Source organism: Oncorhynchus mykiss, chromosome 6 (genome assembly GCF_013265735.2).
Source record: "Oncorhynchus mykiss isolate Arlee chromosome 6, USDA_OmykA_1.1, whole genome shotgun sequence".
NCBI lineage: Eukaryota > Metazoa > Chordata > Actinopteri > Salmoniformes > Salmonidae > Oncorhynchus > Oncorhynchus mykiss.
This window is the reverse complement of record NC_048570.1, coordinates 30140182-30159760: the sequence shown is the minus strand read 5'-3', so window position 1 is coordinate 30159760 and position 19579 is coordinate 30140182. Positions and strand designations below refer to the sequence as shown.

At 43.9% G+C, this 19579-nt stretch overlaps 1 protein-coding gene across 1 annotated transcript in view; it reads right to left on the bottom strand.

Annotated features, from left to right (window-relative positions):
* Window positions 1–4930: 4930 nt before the first annotated feature.
* Window positions 4931–19579, bottom strand: part of LOC110525707 (phosphatidylinositol 4,5-bisphosphate 5-phosphatase A) — a 40933-nt gene continuing 26284 nt past the window's right edge. Inside the window, exons 3-14 of the mRNA XM_036979816.1 lie at window positions 17655–17762; window positions 17231–17339; window positions 12683–12799; window positions 11335–11510; window positions 10929–11040; window positions 10671–10780; window positions 10337–10544; window positions 9969–10106; window positions 9734–9817; window positions 7842–7946; window positions 7127–7588; window positions 4931–7058 (exon numbers count right to left, since the gene is read on the bottom strand). Coding sequence (XP_036835711.1) covers window positions 7259–7588; window positions 7842–7946; window positions 9734–9817; window positions 9969–10106; window positions 10337–10544; window positions 10671–10780; window positions 10929–11040; window positions 11335–11510; window positions 12683–12799; window positions 17231–17339; window positions 17655–17762 — 1597 coding nt within the window. The 3' untranslated portion in view covers window positions 4931–7058; window positions 7127–7258. The remainder of the gene's footprint in view (window positions 7059–7126; window positions 7589–7841; window positions 7947–9733; window positions 9818–9968; window positions 10107–10336; window positions 10545–10670; window positions 10781–10928; window positions 11041–11334; window positions 11511–12682; window positions 12800–17230; window positions 17340–17654; window positions 17763–19579) is intronic.

Sequence of the window (19579 nt, the reverse complement as noted above, 5' to 3'; positions counted from 1 at the left end):
CATATTCAATAAATATAATGCCCAACAATCCAATTCCTACCAATGAGTAAGACATGAGGAATCCCCCCCAAAATTCTAAAGCTACCACCGGACACCCAACACCCCATGCCAATCCAACCACAACAATCAGTATACAGTATCAGTTCTCTATGTTCGACAAATATGACGCTGCGGATTGGAGTATTGCTTCTCCATACTATGTCCTCCTTTTACGCTTAATCTGTGTCCAGGAAATGTTCCCTTTGTGTGTGGTTTATTCCCTTCTAAAAAGGTCTGGATTAGTTCTCTTAGACCATTCAAATAGAAATTGAGTGCTTTTGTTGCTTTCCTATGCACCAGCCAGTGCAACGGGATGAGTGAGAAGAATGAGACTATTCCTGGTGAACAAGCAAACCATTTGACTACTGCAGTTCTAATGGTTTCAATGTCATGGTCTCTAATGGTCTTCAGTGGCAAAAGTCCCAAACACACATTACATAGTGTTTTGCAATGGTAATGGTATAGGGTTTAATGGTAAATGTCAATAATTGTAATACATATAAAACTGTTTCCTAATAATTTTATTGAAAAACATAAGACTGCCATGTAATGTATTATTTTATTAGAGTTGTCACAACATTTTAGTCGCTATCCCATTTCTCCATCAAAGTTTTGAGCTAGAAAACATCCTCATATGAGAATTGCACAATAGGGATAGCCCTTGCAGAGAGCGGCCACTTGTTGGACTATTCAAGGAGAGTTGGATTGAAGCGTTAGGTTGCTAAGAAAAGGAGAAACTGAATTTATTTCATGGAGGACTGGCTACGCAAAGTTGCAAAAGGAAATGTTGTGATATATTCAATAAACACAAGATACCAGAAAATGTATAAAATAGTGTGGCGGTATAGCAGGAACAGTGGCATCTAGTGGTCAAAACATGGTACTTTCACACTACTTGATGATAACATTTTTATTTTACTAGACAAGTCAGTTAAGAACAAATTCTTATTTACAATGACAGCTTACCAGAGAACAGTGTGTTAACTGGCTTGTTCAGGGGCAGAACAACAGATTTGTACCTAGTCAGTTCTGGGATTTGACCCAGCAACCTTTCAGTTACTGGCCCATCACTCTAACCACTATGCTACCTGCCAAATAATGGCAGTGACTTCAATTACACATTTCTCTGAACAGGGGAAGAAAACCATCACCAGATTCACAAGGAACACATTTCGTAGCACGGAGAAGCAATACTCCAAGCCACAGCTTCATACTAATTGTCAAACATAGAGAACTGATACTGTATACTGGTTGTTGGGGTGGGATTGGCGTAGGGTGGGGGGTGTCCATGGGTGGCTTTTGGCCATGTGTTTGATTTCCTCATGTCTTCTTCATTGGTTGGAAGAACTTTGGGATACTATATTTATTGAATATTACCTGAATCCTATAAATTAAAGTGGCCAATTTTGTTACAATCAATTAGTTGAATTTCTCTGAAATCAAATTATATTTCAACAAAATAATGTTTCAGGAATGTTAATTGTATCTCTTACTAACTACAGAAACGATTTCAGAACAATCTGAGATGGTGGGTGTCGAAATCCTCTTTCTTGTTCCGTTTGAGGATCCTGGCAATCCCCCTACACACAGGTCTGAGAAAAATAACAAAGTAACTGAAGTCATTCTTATCAATAAATCCAACAACGGTTACTCAACCAGTGTCCCATTTAGGGCTCTATTCAATCCACATTGTGGAAGTATAGCTTTACCGGGTGATTGAAATTCAAGATAGTCTTTGAAGAGGTAGGGTTTCAGTTGTTTTTTTGGAAGATGGGCATGAACTCTGCTGTCCTAGCTTCAAGGGGAAGCTTGTTCCACTATTGGGGTACTAGGACAGAGAATAGCTTTGACTGGGCTGAGCAGGAGCTGGCTTCCCTTAGGGGTGGGAGGGCCAAGATTCCAACCATACCATGTTATTAGACAAATGTTTAAAGGAAGTTTCATGAGCTTGTGTAAGTGAAGTGATAAAAATGCAAGTTTTTGCAGTGAGCATATCTGCCCTTAGGTCGTTTAACTATGACTGTTGCATAAACCATTTACTTAAAAGCCATACAAAGTGCCATGTAGTCTGTTTCATCACCAGCGCTATCAGAGTACTATCAGAGTGCTTATTGACTTGTGGCCCGGACTTGCCCCTTACAGATGCCGTATCTTCATTTGATCATCCTGTTGTTGCAGAATTGTTCCTGCACAAGAAATGAAAACTAGTAGTGTATTCAAGGTTTAAAAAGGCTTCTAACGTTTGTAATTTCCACGTTCAAATTTCTGACTTAATTTGCCCTAACGGAAAATGTATCAACCTCTACAAAAATGTCCATTAAATAGTCCCCATAACAATTCACATTTCCTGTTGCTGCAGGATTAGTTTCAAATATAGATATGGCATCTATGCATGTATTCCAGCAACAGCATTACTTGTGGGGGTTTCTCAAAAACACATTCAATGGCACATTCAAAGTCCAACCACAAGCTATGATCTTTCAACAAACATGACATCATCTCTTACCATGACTTTCGCCCCGTAGCACTAACATCTGTAGCCATGAAATGCTTTGAAACGCTGGTCATGGCTCACATCAACACCATCATCCCAGACCCACTCCAATTCGGATACGGCCCCAACAGATCCACAGATGAGGACAATCTCTATTGCCCTACATGCTGCCTTTTCCCACCTGGACAAAAGGAACACCTACGTGAGAATGCTGTTCATTGACTACAGCTCAGCGTTCAACACCATAGTGCACTCCAAGGTCATCACTAAGCTAAAGACCCTGGGACTGAACATCTCCCTCTGCAACTGGATGCTGGACTTCCTGACGGGCCGCCCACAGTTGGTAAGGATAGGCAACAACACATCCGCCACACTGACCATCAACACGGGGGCCCCTCAGGGGCATCGCACGACTCCAACACCACCATTACGTTTGCTGATGACACAACGATGATAGGCCTGATCAAGGACAATTATGAGACAGCCTATAGGGAGGAGGTCAGAGACCTGGCAGTGTGGTGCCAGGTCAACAACCTCTCCCTTAACATCAGCAAGACAAAGGAGCTGATCGTGGACTATAGGAAACGGAGGGCCGAGCACGCTCCCATTCACATCGACAGGGCTGTAGTGGAGTGGGTTAAGAGCTTCAAGTTCCTCGCAGTGTCCACATCACTAGACACATCAAAAGTCATGTGGACAAACTATCAACAGTCCAAACACACCAACACATTCATGAAGAGGGAATGACTACGCTTCTTTCCCCTCAGGGAGCTAAAAAGATTTGGCATGGGCCCTCAGATCATCCAAATGTTCTACAGCTGCACCATTGAGACCATCTTGACTGGCTGCATCACCGTTTGGTATGGTAACTGCTCGGCCTCCGACCGCAAGGCACTACAGAGGGTAGTACATCAGTACGGCCCAGTACATCACTGGGGCAAAGCTCCCTGCCATCCAGGACCTCTTTACCAGGTGTGTCAGAGGAAGGCCCTAGAAATTGTTAAAGACTTCAGCCATCCAAGTCATAGACTGTTCTCTCTGCTACCTTATGGCAAGTGGTACTGGAGTGCCAAGTCTGGGACCAAAAGGCTCCTGAACTGCTTCTACCCCCAAAGCAGTAAGACTGCTAAACAGTTAATCAAATGACTAGCCTGACTATTTGCAGTGACCACTTTATATTTGCACTGACTCTCTTGCACCGCCTCTATGCAGACTCATTGGACTCTCCCCACAAACTCACACATACTACACTGACACTCCAACACACACACACATAGCCAACATACGACTACATACGCTCAAACACATAAAACACACACATGCATTTTACGCCACACACACACTTTCAGACTCTTCACATACGCTGCTGCTATTGTTTATTATCTATCCTGATTCCCTAGTCACTTTTACCATTACCTACATGTACATATTACATCAATTACCTTAACTACCTCGTACCTCTGCACATTGACTCTGTACTGGTACTTCTCGTATATAATCTCGTTATTGTATTGTGTCACTATTTCCTTTTGGCAATTTTTCTTACTTTTTAACTCTGCATTGTTGTGAAAGGGCTCATAAGTAAGCATTTCACAGTAAAAATCTACACCTGTTGTATTCGGGGCATGTGAGAAAGAAAATGTGATTTTATTTGGATTTAATTTGAAACCCATTGAAGAGGGCCATCCATAAGAGCAGAGTAATGATATCAAGGACTTGGAAGATTATATATGGAGGAATGGTCTAAGACCCCTACCAACGTGTTCTCCAATCTCATAAAACATTCTAGAAAAAAGCTCAGTGTCATTATCCTTGCAGGGGGAGGGTGCTAGATTATTGCAAACCGGGGTGGCAATAATTTTGACCCATATCTTTTTAGATTTTTTAAATGATTTATTAAAACAAATCTCTGTCGGATTTTCTCTTTTAGCAATCTCTTTTAGCCTACAATTATAGCTCCATTTTTGTATTATTTATTTTATACAGTCTTTTATGCTCATCTGTATTAAGGGTGGCAATAATTAACAACCTACTTTATACAGACTACAATGCGAGCAGAGTTGTGGGTCTTTAGGTTTAGGATACTATGTTGGATACTAATGCTTTTTACAATGACTGTCGTAGACCTGACCTGGTTGTTTTTCAATAGCAACCAAACACTGAAAGTGTCTCATAGCGTATTCTTCCTTTGTAAGATTTCTAGGGGTCTTCTCCCCTGCAACCAAACACCCCCAATACAATGAGGTGTCAGAGCATTTTATGTTTTATAAGAGAGCACATACAATACACTAAAACAACATCAAAGTAGTGCAATATAATTAGTTCCTTATCAGAGTGGTCAATGTTATTTGATCTGGCTGACTGAAAACAAGAAAGACTCAGAGAGCAGACCAGCTGTACAGCTTGACGAGGAGTTTTATTTGATCTCTGAACAGCGTGTGTGTGTGTGTGACAGAGGTGTTGAGCTGGAAAGCAGAGGGGTTCCCTCTGTGCCCTGACCCCAGCGGACGATTCCACACACCACCCTCCAACATCAACATTCAACAACTAGCCAATTCATGCCTCTGACAATGTTGCTGTAATGTTGCCCAGATGTTTTAAGACAGTCTCCTCAGATCCCAATCACATACAAGCTTGCAGAGCCAATACAATGCACAAAACCTACTTTTGATCTGAAATCACAGATAAACCAAGTGAAAAGAGGTTGTTTATTTTTGCCTCCACATAAAACTGTTGTGTGCATGAATAAATATAAAAGTAAAATAAATATAAAACCAATATGTATACACAATATAGCCTATTAAATTGAATAGGACTTTTAACTTTAAACCCTTGTTCCCCCACACTGGCCAGCAGAATTCAGGCTCTCTTTTGACACAAAATAAGAAAATAAATGCATAATGTTTAAGTATAATAATCTTTTTGGGCATTGATTGTCATCTGTTCTCTATTTGACATTTGTCATTGACATACATAACCTACTCTCATTTTTTAAAAACATATTAGAAGCTTTCAATAACATTTCTTAGTTACTATTCACATATTTTTCATTGCACGTATAGTATGGGAGCGAGACGTTGCCAAAGACTAAAACAACAAAGGACAATTCAACTTGATTTTCAGATCTAGTCTTTCCTTATCACCTTTTCTATAACCGTACTTTGGATCAATTCAGTTATATTAATTGATACACATAATCAATACCTAACAACAACAACAACAAAAGCCAAGTTCACTTGCACATATGCACCACTGATCCTTTACCTTGGATGAGCTTCAAACTCTCTACATTGTATTTTGTATATTTTAAATAGGATGAAAATAATTGAATTGAATAAAATAAATACAAGTATTTCTTGTTGTTCTGCTAGCAAACTGTAGCTATATCTACCATTATAATGTTGTGTTTACACTGTCATCATCACATGTTTTTCCTAACACTTCTCAACAGCTAAGTATCTTACAAAGAGTCAAAAACAGCACTTGTAACAGCACAAAATCACAGTACCGGAATGTACAGTCCAGAAAACCATGCAAGCACATACACACATCACTATCAATCACACAGAAATACACACTCACTTCTGCAAACCCAAACGTTCATAAGACACACTCATACAGTGGCATACTTACATGAACACACACACAATGAGGTTACAGTACAACAGCACACACTGTCCTAAGCTAACAGCCCATAGGTACAAAGTGTTTAGGATGGCTCATTGGAGGTCACACGCTAACAATTCAACACATTACTACTAGTGACATAACAGTGTCTGCTAATCACCTTCACCCAAAGAGAAAGAGAGAGAGAGAGGGGACATAAGAAGAGAGATATAGAGATGGGGAGGGAAGGAAAGAGGACAACTGGGAACATCAGTAACCTGAAGGTGAACATTACCATTTTTGACCTTGTTTTTTCACCATGGCATTTAAGTGACCCATGCAGCCAGGCCTAAGGATAGTTTTACAAAGACCTGCCGCTCAGAGATGCGCTCTCAACTCACAAGGGGTTGCACATACTGTGACAAATGGTTTTGTCCATGGTAACCTTGTCCCTTTAGAGAATGTATGTAGCAGTAGACACAATGCTCTATTGAAATGTAGGACAGGACCTGCTAAAGCAAATAGGGATTATTCCTATTTGCGAGGAATGTTCCCTTTGGGAGTCAAACTAATTGTCTCCTCATCGGGAGACAGCATTTCCTCATGCTCGCACACATGCTGATCTGCTGACTAAGCCACCAGGGCTGATATAGAGGGGGAAATATTATGCTGCTTCAAAATATCTGTGAAACAACTGCCGATATGGACCCGAAATGCATTTGGTAGCAATTTCCCTCTGCCTGGGATTTGGGAATGATTTGCCATGTAAGGACCTATTGAAATCAGCCAAAAGCTCCCTGTATGTTCTATGCCTGAGAGGGAAGAGTGAGAGAACCTACAGGGAGATAGATATACACTTGAAAACCGCTTAAGAAAAATCACACAAGACAAAGTAGTCTTCCTGCACCAGAAGCCTAACCCTAACCCCAACCCCAACCCCAACCCCAACCCCTAACCCTAACCCTAACCCCTAACCCCAACCCTAACCCCAGTTCTGAAACAAATGGCATCTGCAAATGTACATTTTCAATAAAGGAAACATACAATACAGTACAGTGCATCATGTATCAAGAAACCACACATAGTTGGTAATGGGAGAGCAGTATAACAGGGGCTCCATCACAACCCTGTATTTCCAGCCTCAGCTGAGACCTTCTCCCGATCCGTACCCTCTGGGGCATTGCCAGAGGCAGAGCCATCAGTGGTGTTGTGGGCCAAGCCAGGCTGCAGCTTGAGGCCCTTCATTTCGGGCAGAGCAGGGCTGCCACTGCGGCTACGGCTGTGGCTGGGACTGCGGCTTTGTCTGTGCCGTGTTCTCTGCTTCTTTTTCCGGGGGCTGGGACTGCGGGACTTGGTCTTCATACCGTCCACTGTGCTGTCGTCCTCAGAGGTGAAGTCAGAACTGTCGTCAGAGGGGCTACCGGCGGGGCTGGAGGTGGGCAGCTGGATCTGCAGAGGAGAGAAGATGGAAAGGAGGTGGAGGAGGAAGAGAGCGAAAGAAGAGACGATCAAGAAAATTAGAGCATAGGGGAGTAGCATAGGAAAAGGGTGTAGATCCAAATTAAGAAGAGGAGGACAAGGGGGAGGAAAGGGTGTGGAAGAACCAAAGGAGAGTTAAATTACCAATCCCATCATAGTCCAGTGCTCCCATTATACCTCAACATTTGATATATTTACCCTAAAACCAGAGCATTGTAGGTACCTGAAAAGGCTCTGTCACACCCACGAGGGTGCTCGTGTTGTTGCTATAGTAACACAAAATAAAGTCTCCTGAGCCCTTGGGCAATTCTTCCTCAGTAAAGGTCACCTGCAGAGGTAAAGACAGGAAGACAGGGAGAGAAGAGTCAAAACAAACAAAGATACTTAGACAAGGTTCTCCAGTTAATTTATGTGTTTCATATTATACAGTTGAAGTCGGAAGTTTACATACACCTTAGCCAAATACATTTAAACTCAGTTTCACAATTACTGACATTTAATCCTTGTAAAAATTCCCTGTCATAGGTCAGTTAGGATCACCACTTTATTTTAAGAATGTGAAATGTCAGAATAATAGTAGAGAGAATTATTTATTTCAGCTTTTATTTCTTTCATCACATTCCCAGTGGCTCAGAAGTTTACATACACTCAATTAGTATTTGGTAGCATTGCCTTTAAATTATTTAACTTGGGTCAAACGTTTTCGGTAGCCTTCCACAAGCTTCCCACAATAAGTTGGGTGAATTTTGGCCCATTCCTTCTGACAGAGCTGGTGTAACTGAGTTAGGTTTGTAGGCCTCCTTGCTCGCACACGCCTTTTCAGTTCTGCCCACACATTTTCTATGGGATTGAGGTCAGGGCTTTGTGATGGCCACTCCAATACCTTGACTTTGTTGTCCTTAAGTCATTTTGCCACAACTTTGGAAGTATGCTTGGGGTCATTGTCCATTTGGAAGACCCATTTGCGACCAAGCTTTAACTTCCTGACTGATGTCTTGAGATGTTGCTTCAATATATCCACATAATTTTACTTCCTCATGATGCCATCTATTTTGTGAATTGCACCAGTCCCTCCTGCAGCAAAGCACCAGTCCCTCCTGCAGCAAAGCACCCCCACAACATGATGCAGCCACCCCTGTGCTTCACGGTTGGGATGTTGTTATTTTGCTTGCAAGTCTCCCCCTTTTTTCTCCAAACATAACGATGGTCATTATGGACAAACAGTTCTATTTTTGTTTCATCAGACCAGAGGACATTTCTCCAAAAAAGTATGATCTTTGTCCCCATGTGCAGTTACAAACCGTAGTCAGGCTTTTTTATGGCTGTTTTGGAGCAGTGGCTTCTTCCTTGCTGAGCGGCCTTTCAGGTTATGTCGATATAAGACTTGTTTAACTGTGGATATAGATACTTTTGTACCTCTTTCCTCCAGCATCTTCACAAGGTCCTTTGCTGTTGTTCTGGAATTGATTTTCACTTTTCGCACCAAAGTCCGTTCATCTCTAGGAAACAGAACGCGTCTCCCACCTGAGCAGTATGACGGCTGCATGGTCCCATGGTGTTTGTACTTGCGTACTATTGTTTGTACATATGAAGATGGTACCTTCAGGCGATTGGAAATTTCTCCCAAGGATGAACCAGACTTGTGGAGGTCTACAATTTTTTTTCTGAGGTCTTGGCTGATTTCTTTTGATTTTCCCATGATGTCAAGCAAGAGGCACTGAGTTTGAAGGTAGGCCTTGAAATACATCCACAGGTACACCTCCAATTGACTCAAATGATGTCAATTAGCCCATCAGAAGCTTCTAAAGCCATGACATCATTTTCTGGAATTTTCTAAGCTGTTTAAAGGCACAGTCAACTTAGTGTACGTAAACTTCTGACCCACTGGAATTGTGATACCGTGAATTATAAGTTAAATAATCTGTCTGTAAACAAGTGTTGGATAATTACTTGTGTCATGCACAAACCGACTTGCTAAAACTATAGTTTGTTAACAAGAAATTTGTGGAGTGGTTGAAAAACAAGTTTTAATGACTCCAACCAAAGTGTATGTAAACTTCAGACTTCAACTGTATATATATTATACACATATTATATATTAAAAGTCGCCCTTACCTCGTGTTCTACTCTATGGTAATCTGCCTCCTCCTGCTTGGCCCACACATAGCCTACATAGTCCTTATGGTGTTTGAATCCCACCTGGGGAGGCAAAGGCAACACCAATTCCTGATTTAAAAAAAACTTAATGCCTTAGCTAATTATTACTTTATCAATAAACATTATCTGGGATACTTCAAACTTCGTTAAACATTGAAATCAGCACTAGAAGGTTAAGAGGAAGAGTGAGTACCTTGTACAGCCCAATCCAGTCCCAGGAGCTGCGTGCGAAATTAGGTGCAGCTTTGAATGTGCACGTGGCGTCTGCAATGCTGTTCCACTCATCCTCCACCATGATTGTCACCAGTGGCATGTCCACCTTATAGGGGAACTACACACAGCATTCTGAACATCAATATCATCATGGTATACAATCAATAGAACACAACATCAACATCTCTCTGCGATAACACAGCATCAACATACTGTCTGTATCTGTATCTGTCACTACCATGGTTATCCCAGTTTATTAAAGGTTTCGGGCAAAGTTATGTGCATGTCACAGCTCAGGTGACAAGTAGGACGTGTGGGGGAAAGAGAGGGAGCGGGGCTGTGTCTCACCTGGAGGGTGAAGATGGAAGAGACAGGCTTGTGGTCGCTGACCATGTACTCCATGTGACTGCGATAGAAGTGCTGGGTGACCTTGGTCCCGCTGCTCAGTCCTGACACAGAGCCTCTCTTCCGAGCATTAGGGGCCTGCCCAAAGGGAGCTGTGGCCCTCAGACGCCACAGGATCCTGTCTGTCCACGCAGGCTTACGCTTCTTCCCACTGAGAGAGAGAGAGAAAGATAGAGAGAGCAGGGAGGGTAAGAACTGTGATGATCAGAACACTCATCTCATTACATGTTTAAGTCAAAGAGCTGCAAGGTGGACCCCCCCCCATGTCATCACAAACCTTGTATCATATGTATCTGTCCCCACGTCAAACTTGTAAGTAGGGGGGAATTTGAGAGGTCCCTCCAGAAAGCCCACCAGCACCGTCTCGCTGTCTTTGGCCATGTTCAGCTGTAGAATGGGGGATAACAATTAATAACGTTAAAATGAAGTGTCTCTGTTATTTTGGTCTCTGTATGCCCTCTAGTGGCATCGTCTATGCATTACAAGCTCCGTTAAAGACCGTGTCATGGGCCTTTATCTTGAACAGGCATCTCACCTGGTCTTTCTCCCACAGCATGGTGAGTTTATTGTTATCAATGGCTGTTTTCACTGCCGGAATCTCCAGTTCATCAATGCGGAAATTCAGATCTCCAAACCAGAACACCACACTGTAGAGGAAGAGAAGTATGGAATGGATTGAGGACAGAGCGGAACTGTAAAGACGCCTTTTTAATGATGAGGTGTGTTCTCTAGATCACACACAATATATTTTTTAGGTATATCGATGGCAAAATGAGGTACTTATTTTAGTGTAACCGTAACTATAGCCTCTATATCTTTTCTGGATAAAAGGGAGGTGGACCGCTCTGAGCATGCTTTCTTATGTGTTTGTTTAATTGTGCAAGTGCCTGGATGGAAACTTAAGTGGGTGGGTGTGCGCGTTCATATGTAGAGTGACTAACTCGTGGTCGAGCACCCCTGTGGCAGCCTGGCCTTCAAACTGCTGCTGCTGCAGGATGCTCTCAAAGTCCTCCATGCGCTGCTCAGAGTTCTCCATGTGGGCCGGCAGGTGGCAGTTCAGGAAACAGATGGTGTGACCGAACACAGACATGCGCGCACTCACACCCCCTTTATTACCCTATAACAAGAATGGAGAAAGGAGAGGGAGAGAGAGAATAAAGGAAGGGGTAGAGTGAGAGAAAAAGAGAGAAACAGAATAAGGTTGAAGATTGGGGACAGGAGCAGAAGAATGGCAGGATTAGTTTGATGGGATAAAACATTCAATTTGCAAACCGAGAGAATAAATAGTATGAATAGTAGCCTAGCCTATGAAATATGACCCCCGGGAGGTAAACATATCTGAGGGCAGGAAGTTTGCCGATACATTTATGACTAGTGAATGGCATGATCAATATTTCACGTGCAGCGATCTGTGTGAATGAAGGCAGGATGGAGCTGTGTGGTTCCTCCTGCTGCTCTCCCTCTACAGCTCTGACCTACTAAAATACAAGAGATGACACAGCAGAGGGAGACCTGCAGAATGTGCTGATGCTTATCTGAGTTCATACAGGGAAGACAATAGAGACTTCACAGTGCATTACTACATGGAACTCTATGTATCTCTCAGTAAGACAGGCAGACAGATCCCCCCCCCTGCCTGCACACTTTGATCAACTGCATGGGATTTCATTAGCCTTAAAGAGTACACAGATTATTTGAACTTCTTAAAGAGTAGATTCAATAAAGCATGTTTTCTAATGTTTACATATCTAAATACATTATCTGGGGAGTGTTTAAGGCTTTGAACCATAAAAACATTATCTTTGGAATTACCAAAGCACCACCTTGTGGACATCAGAGGTATGGAGGGAGCACAGATATCCATACAAGCTTTGGGTACAGCCTGCCCCCCAAAACCCTTCCTGCTAAACCCTTCCTACTAATTGATGAACAGTAAGTGAAACAAAGAGGCCAACAGAAGCAAACCTCGAGGCAGGTCATTTTTCATCATTAGCACTGTCTGGCTGTCCTTACACTACCTGGCTGTGTGGAGGTTTTAAGGGTGGGTCAGTTCTGAATGTGAACTTCAGTTCAGTAATGCTGGCATGCCATTTTACTCTATCTGGCCTAGAGTGTTGAGTCTTCATTGGTGTGGCTGTTTGACTGTGGTTCTCTATCAGTTGGGTCAGTTCTGTCATTTAGATGTGCTTCTCTGTCACTTGGTCAGTAGGATGGGTCCGTTCTGTTAGTTGGTTATGGTTCTCCGTCAGTTGGTCAGTTGGATGAGGTCTCAACGGGCAGTTGTCTCACCCAGTAGCCCCCCAAGCCAGTGCGGGTGGTCTCTGTCTGCACCCCTCGGAGGAAGGGGAGGTGGTAGTACTTAGCAAACACCAGCAACAACACCCCCTGCATCCGCTGAGACGTCACCTGAGAGAGGGACCAACAGAGAGGGAGAGAGGAGGGGCAGAGAGGGAGAGAGAAAATATTAGTGATGGTGGTGGTGGTAATTTGTGTCCTGCTACCATTCAGGGGATAATTATTACTGTAATCTGTAAGCAAAGGAACACTTCTGTTTCATATAGCTAATTCTACACTCAGTTGCCAGTTTATTAGGTACACAACACCGTTCACAAAAATGGTTCGCTCCTATAGACAGTGAGTCACGTGGCCGGGGCTTGCTATATAAAGCAGGCAGGCATCCAGGAAGTTACTGTTCGATTGAACGTTAAAATGGGCAAAACGAGTGACCTAAGCGACGTTGAGCATGGTCGCATGCTCAACGTCACATGACAAGGACTCGTCGTTCCTTGTCATGGATGGGCTATTGTCATGGATGGGCTATTGTCATGGATGGGCTATTGCAGCTGGGTTCCACTCCTATCAGCTAAAAACAAGAAGAAGCGGCTACAGTGGGCACGTGATCACCAACACTGGAAAATTGAGGAGTGGAAAAACATTGCCTAGTCCGACGAATCACGGTTCCTGTTGCTGATGTCAGAGTCAGAATTTGATGTAAGCAGCATCAGTCCATGACTCCATCCTGCCTGGTGTCAACGGTACAGGCTGGTGGCGGTGGTGTAATGGCGTGGGGAATGTTTTCCTAGTACACGTTAGGTCCCTTGATACCAATTGAGCGACGTTTGAACGCCACACCTTGTAGAATCCATGCCCGAAAAATTCAGGCTGTTCTAGAGCCAAAGGGGGGTCCGACCTGTGAATTAGATGGGTGTACCTAATAAACTGGCCGCTGAGTGTATATAAGCTACTTCTCTGTGCTGTCTGTCTGAAGCCTGCTAACTGTATGCCTTTCCGTCTCTGTGTACCAGTGATGTCTCTCTCTTTCCTCCTCTCTCTCTCCTCACATTTGCATTGTGCCCTGCAGGATCCAGTGGCCCAGCTCTTCCTCTGTTTTGCATGAAGCAGTGAACATAAAGGAGGCCATAGCCAGCGGTCTAACCTCTCTGTCTAAACAGTAAACCCATGTGAGGGAAAAACATGGTGCCTGATTTTACAATACTGCATGGTGGAATACATGTTACAGCAGTACACAGTAGGTATGTACTCCCAATGATCACATTGAGCCTCCCAGCCTGCATTTGTATTTAATTGGTCTAGACTCCAAGTAATAAAGTGATTTATTCACTATCTGTTGACAGATCCATGAACGATGCAATCGCCATCTCAGTGCACACCTTCCTATCCCACCTGGACGAGAGGAATACCTATGTAAAAATGCCTTTCGAATACAGCTCAGCCTTCAACAACATAGCTCCAAGCTCATCACTAAGCTCAGGGCCCTGGGTCTGAACCCCTCCTTGTGCAGCTGGGTCCTGGACTTCCTGATGGGCCCTACCCCAAGTGGTGAAGGTAGGCAACAACACCTCCGCCACGCTGATCCTCAACAAGGGGGCCCCACAGGGGTGCGTGCACAGCCGCCTCCTGTACTCCCTGTTCACCCATGACTACGTGGCCATGCGTGTCTCCAACTCAATCATCAAGTTTGCTGATGACACAACAGTGGTGGGCCTGATTACCAACATCGACGATACAGCCTACAAGGAGGAGCTGAGTGCCTTGGTGGAAAATAATCTCTCCTTCTATATTACATTTTTGACTGTGATTTGTCTCGGAAAAACAAAATGTTTGATTGTTTGATACGTCCACCAAAATATCAATAGAGGTAGCCTAGGTAATAGTCTGTTTCTGCTCTCTTGACAACTCATTATGGAATTGTCATGCCAAACAAAATGATAGCAATGGAGTTGGCAAGAGCACAAATAGATATGGGACCAAGCTACAATAGAGGACAAAACTCCATAATGCCCTCAAACACCATAGTCCCCTCAAACACCATAGTGCCCTCAAAGCTCATCACTAAGCTAAGAACCCTGGGACTAAACACCTCCTTCTGCAACTGGATCCTGGACTTCCTGAAGGGCCGCCCCCAGGTGGTAAGGGTAGGCAACAACACCTCTGATACGCTGATCCTCAACACGGGGACCCCTCAGGGGTGCGTGCTTAGTCCCCACCTGTACTCCCTGTTCACCCATGACTGCGTGGCCAAGCATTACTCCAGCACCATCATTAAGTTTTCTGACGACACAGCGGTGGTAAACCTGATCACCAACAACAATGAGACAGCCTATAGGAAGGAGGTCAGAGATATGGAAGTGTGGTGCCAGGACAACAACCTCTCCCTCAATGTGATTAAGACAAAGGAGATGATCGTGAACTACAGGAAAAGGAGGGCCGAGCACGCCCCCATTCTCATCAACGGGGCTGTAGTGGAGCAGGTTGAGAGCTTCAAGTTTCTTGATGTCCACATCACCAACAAACTATCATAGTCCAAACACACCAAGACCATCGTGAAGAGGGATCAACAACGCTTATTCCCCCTCAGGAAACTGAAAAGATTTGTCATGGGTCTTCAGATTATCCAAAAGTTCTACAGCTGCACCATCGAGAGCATCCTGATTGGTTGCATCACCGCCTGGTATGGCAACTGCTCGGCCTCCGACCGCAAGGCGCTAGATATGGTAGTGTGTACAGCCCAGTACATCACTGGGGCCAAGCTACCAGCCATTCATGACCTCTATACCAGGCGGTGTCAGAGAAGGCCTTAAAAATTGCCAAAGACTCCAGCCACCCTAGTCATAGACTGTTCTTTCTGCTACCGCATGGTAAGCGGTACTGGAGCGCCAAGTCTAGGGACAAAAGGCTTCTTAACAGCTTCTACCACCAAGCCATAAGACTGCAGAACAGCTAATCAAATGGCTACCTGGACTATTTGCATTGATACCCCCCCCTTTTGTACGCTGCTGCTGCTCGCTGTTTATTATCTATTATCTATGCATAGTCACTTTACCCCTACCTACATGTACATATTACCTCAATTACCTCGACTAACCCGCACATTGAATTGGTACTGGTACCCCCTGTATATAGCCTTGTTATTGTTATTTTATTGTTGCTCTTTTATTTTGGACGTTTATTTAGTCAATATTTTTCTTAACTCTTATTTTTCTGAAAAAGGTTAAGGGCTTGTAAGTAAGCATTTCACGGTACTACACCTTTTATTCAGCTAATGTGACAAATACAATTTGATTTGATTTGATATGTTGCCCTGTAAGTGATTCCTAGTGTTGAGATAGTGTTTTAAAACTGATTGAATAAGCTTTAACAGATGGTGCTGGACAGAGAAAAATACTTGATTGACTGATGTGTCTCTAGGGTGGATGGTTTGGCAAGCTCTCTTCTGATTGGTCTAATTGACTGCCAGGTCTGACAGTGGGCTGTGAGAGCAGAGGAAAGAGGAGAGGGCGGTAGGATATTACTGACTGTGAGGAAAGAGAGGGGTGTTGGGTTACAGGCCATTTTTGGAAACCTCATGTCTGTGCAACATGCCATGACTAGACAGACTATTACCGTAGTACTGTCATGGTTCAAGTTCTGAGGTAGACTACAGACACTAACAACCCCTCAGACATTCAATTCTACCAAATAAGCCTGCCCATGCATGCATGTGAACACAAATGCACATAAAATGTTCTCATGAGCATTTTGGAGTCAAGCAGGGTATGAGATGGCCAGGGGACAGCATCAGTATCACTGTCACAGAGCCATCAACATGGAGGGAGCATTAAAGTCCAGAAATAAACCAGCACCCTGGGAGACGTTCTCTTGTCTAGCTCTCTGCTGTTTCTCTGCAGCAGGTTCATCCGCTCTCCCTACAGCTCCAACAGGCCCAAACAATGTGTTAGACACTGACAGGTCAACAAACAACAACCAACCACACTGCACCAGCTGTGGCCAGGACCCCTCCTCTCTATTACTTTGTCTCTCTCTCTGTCTCTTAAATACACACACACACACACACATACACACACATTTGAATGGATGGAGCATAAATAAGCACATTTGAAACGGATGAGAAATGTTCCCTAACCAAGAGTGCTGCAACATGCCATTGGGTGAGGGGCTCAAGATAAGCCACAGAGCTGTGAGAGCTGTGAGACAGAGCTGAGAGAGAGAGAGAGAGAGAGAGTATGTTGTATGAGAGCCTGGCAGACAGAGGAAGATAACAGATAAACCAACACTGCACGCTTGATTGTAGTCAGCCCCCACGCTCCACTATGCCCTAGCATATTATCTCGCATGCATTGGGAGGGATATGAGCACAGAGTGCCAAAACTGGCTCACACTCCACTTACATTGCAAAACAGTTTCCACAAATGTATATAACATGAGCTCCATTTGTTTGCTCTGTAGTTAATTATCTTTTGTGTGTTTACCACAAACATGTGGTGTATGTGTTAGCGTGCTTGTGCATAAGTGGCTCTGTGTCAACCCTTTACTGACCAGTATGTATCCGAAGGGGCTGAGTCTCTCCATGCAGGCATCACTCCATTGGTCTGTGAAGAGAACGTCTTTCAGCCTTTTGTTGATCATGGAGTTGACTTCCTGTAGCCTGAGAGAGCAGCAGTTACACACACAGTCATTATACGGAGGCCATAGGGAGAGCGATAAAGATAGGGAGGGAGGGAGGGGGAGAGAGAGAGAGCGAGAGAGAGAGAGAGAGAGAGAGAGAGAGAGGACTGCAACAAGAATAAATATGTAGGGGGAAACAGAAACACAACTAAAGGGACAGTTAACCCAACAGTTAACCCAACAACTCATAACCTAGGGGGACTGTATATCGAAGGATATAAGGGACAAGAGAGGTCTTCTGGAATAGTTGGCGATGGGGAGATGGTTGGCTGAATGCCACCTGGGAAAAGCTCACCCAATGATATACATGTCTGTGTTTCCATCCCCAACGTGCAATCCCAGCAGAGCAGTGATGTCATCCGGCGGCATGGCACCGCCCACATTCCATGTTATTATGTGCACTCTATCATAGAACAGGAACACAGAAACTCACAATCAATAGAAGCTTGGTTCAACCCGTAACCAAATAATTAGGCAACAGATTCTTAATGAACTGCAGAACATTTCATTCATATTTCAGGACTTGGGTGGGCACATCCTTATGCATTTAACATACAGTACACACACAAAGTCTTTCTCTGATATAATTCTATTGATTTTCTGATTTCCACTCTCTCCATTAGCTTAATTAGCATCATAAATGAGAGAGGTTAGCAGAGAGCTCTGACAAAGCCTCGGGACACTGGGTCTGTGCTGTGAGTAGCAAATAACACAAAAGCAACACAGAGTGGGACTGCTCGATTTCATAGTTTCAGTGGCGAAGACGGGTGTTTCTCAACATGCATACTACTGTGCTCCCAGCACACAAATTGGAGCATGGTAGGGCCGGAGATGGGTCCAAATCAAAGTATGCGAAACGGACCACGGAGGGCACTTCTCGAATAAGTATACCGTCTGTACATATTTTGAAGCATGCATCGGTGCAAACTTCAATGGAAAGTATGCAAACAAATGATGCAACCACGTTAAAAGTATGCATATTTTCTTGAAACAACAGATCATTATCTTAGCTAAAGCGAGAGAAACTCCGACTGCCTGTCCACATCTCACACAGTGCATTCGGAAATTATTCAACCCCTTGACTTTTTCCACATTTTGTTACATCACAGCCTTATTCTAAAATTAATTAAATAGTTTTTTCCCCCTCATCAATCTACACACAATACCCCATAATGAAGCAAAAATTTGTTTTTACAATTGTTTAAAAAAAAAACTAAAATGAAATATCACATTTACATAAGTATTCAGACCCTTTACTCAGTACTTTGTTGATGCACCTTTGGCAGCGATTACAGCCTCGAGTCTTCTTGGGTATGACACTACAAGCTTGGCATAGCTGTATTTGAGGAGTTTCTCCCATTCTTCTCTGCAGATCCTCTCAAGCTTTGTCGGGTTGGATGGGGAGCATTGCTGCATAAATATTTTCAGGTCTCTCCAGAGATGTTTGATCGGGTTCAAGTCCGGGCACTGGCTGGGCCACTCACGGACATTCAGAGACTTGTCCCAGAGCCACTTCTGCATTGTCTTGGCTGTGTACTTAGGGTCTTTGTCCTGTTGGAAGGTGAACCTTTACCCCAGTCTGAGGTTCTGAGCGCTCTGGAGCAAGTTTTCATCAATGATCTCTCTGTACTTTCCTCCGTTCATCTTTCCCTCGATCCTGACTAGTCTCCCAGTCTCTGCAGCTGAAAAACATCCCCACAGCAGGAGGCTGCCACCATCATGCTTCACAGTAGGGATGGTGCCAGGTTTCCTCCAGATGTGATGCTTGGCATTCAGGCCAAAGACTTCAATCTAGGTTCATTAGACCAGAGAATCTTGTTTCTCATAGTCTGAGAGTCCTTTAGGTGCCTTTTGGCAAACTCCAAGCGGGCTTTCATGTGCCTTGTACTGAGGAGTGGCTTCCGTCTGACCACTCTACCATAAAGGCCTGATTGCTGGAGTGCTGCAGAGATGGTTTTCCTTCTGGAAGATTCTCCCATCTCCACAGAAGAAATCTGGAGCTCTGTCAGAGTGACCATCGTGTTCTTGGTCACCTCCCCGACTAAGGCCCTTCTCCCCCGATTTCTCAGTTTGGCCGGGCGGCCAGCTCTAGGATGAGTCTTGGTGGTTCCAAACTTCGACCTCTGACATGCACTGTCAACTGTGGGACCTTATAAAGACAGTTGTGTGCCTTTCCAAATCATGTCCAATCAATTGAATTGACCACAGGTGGACTCCAAA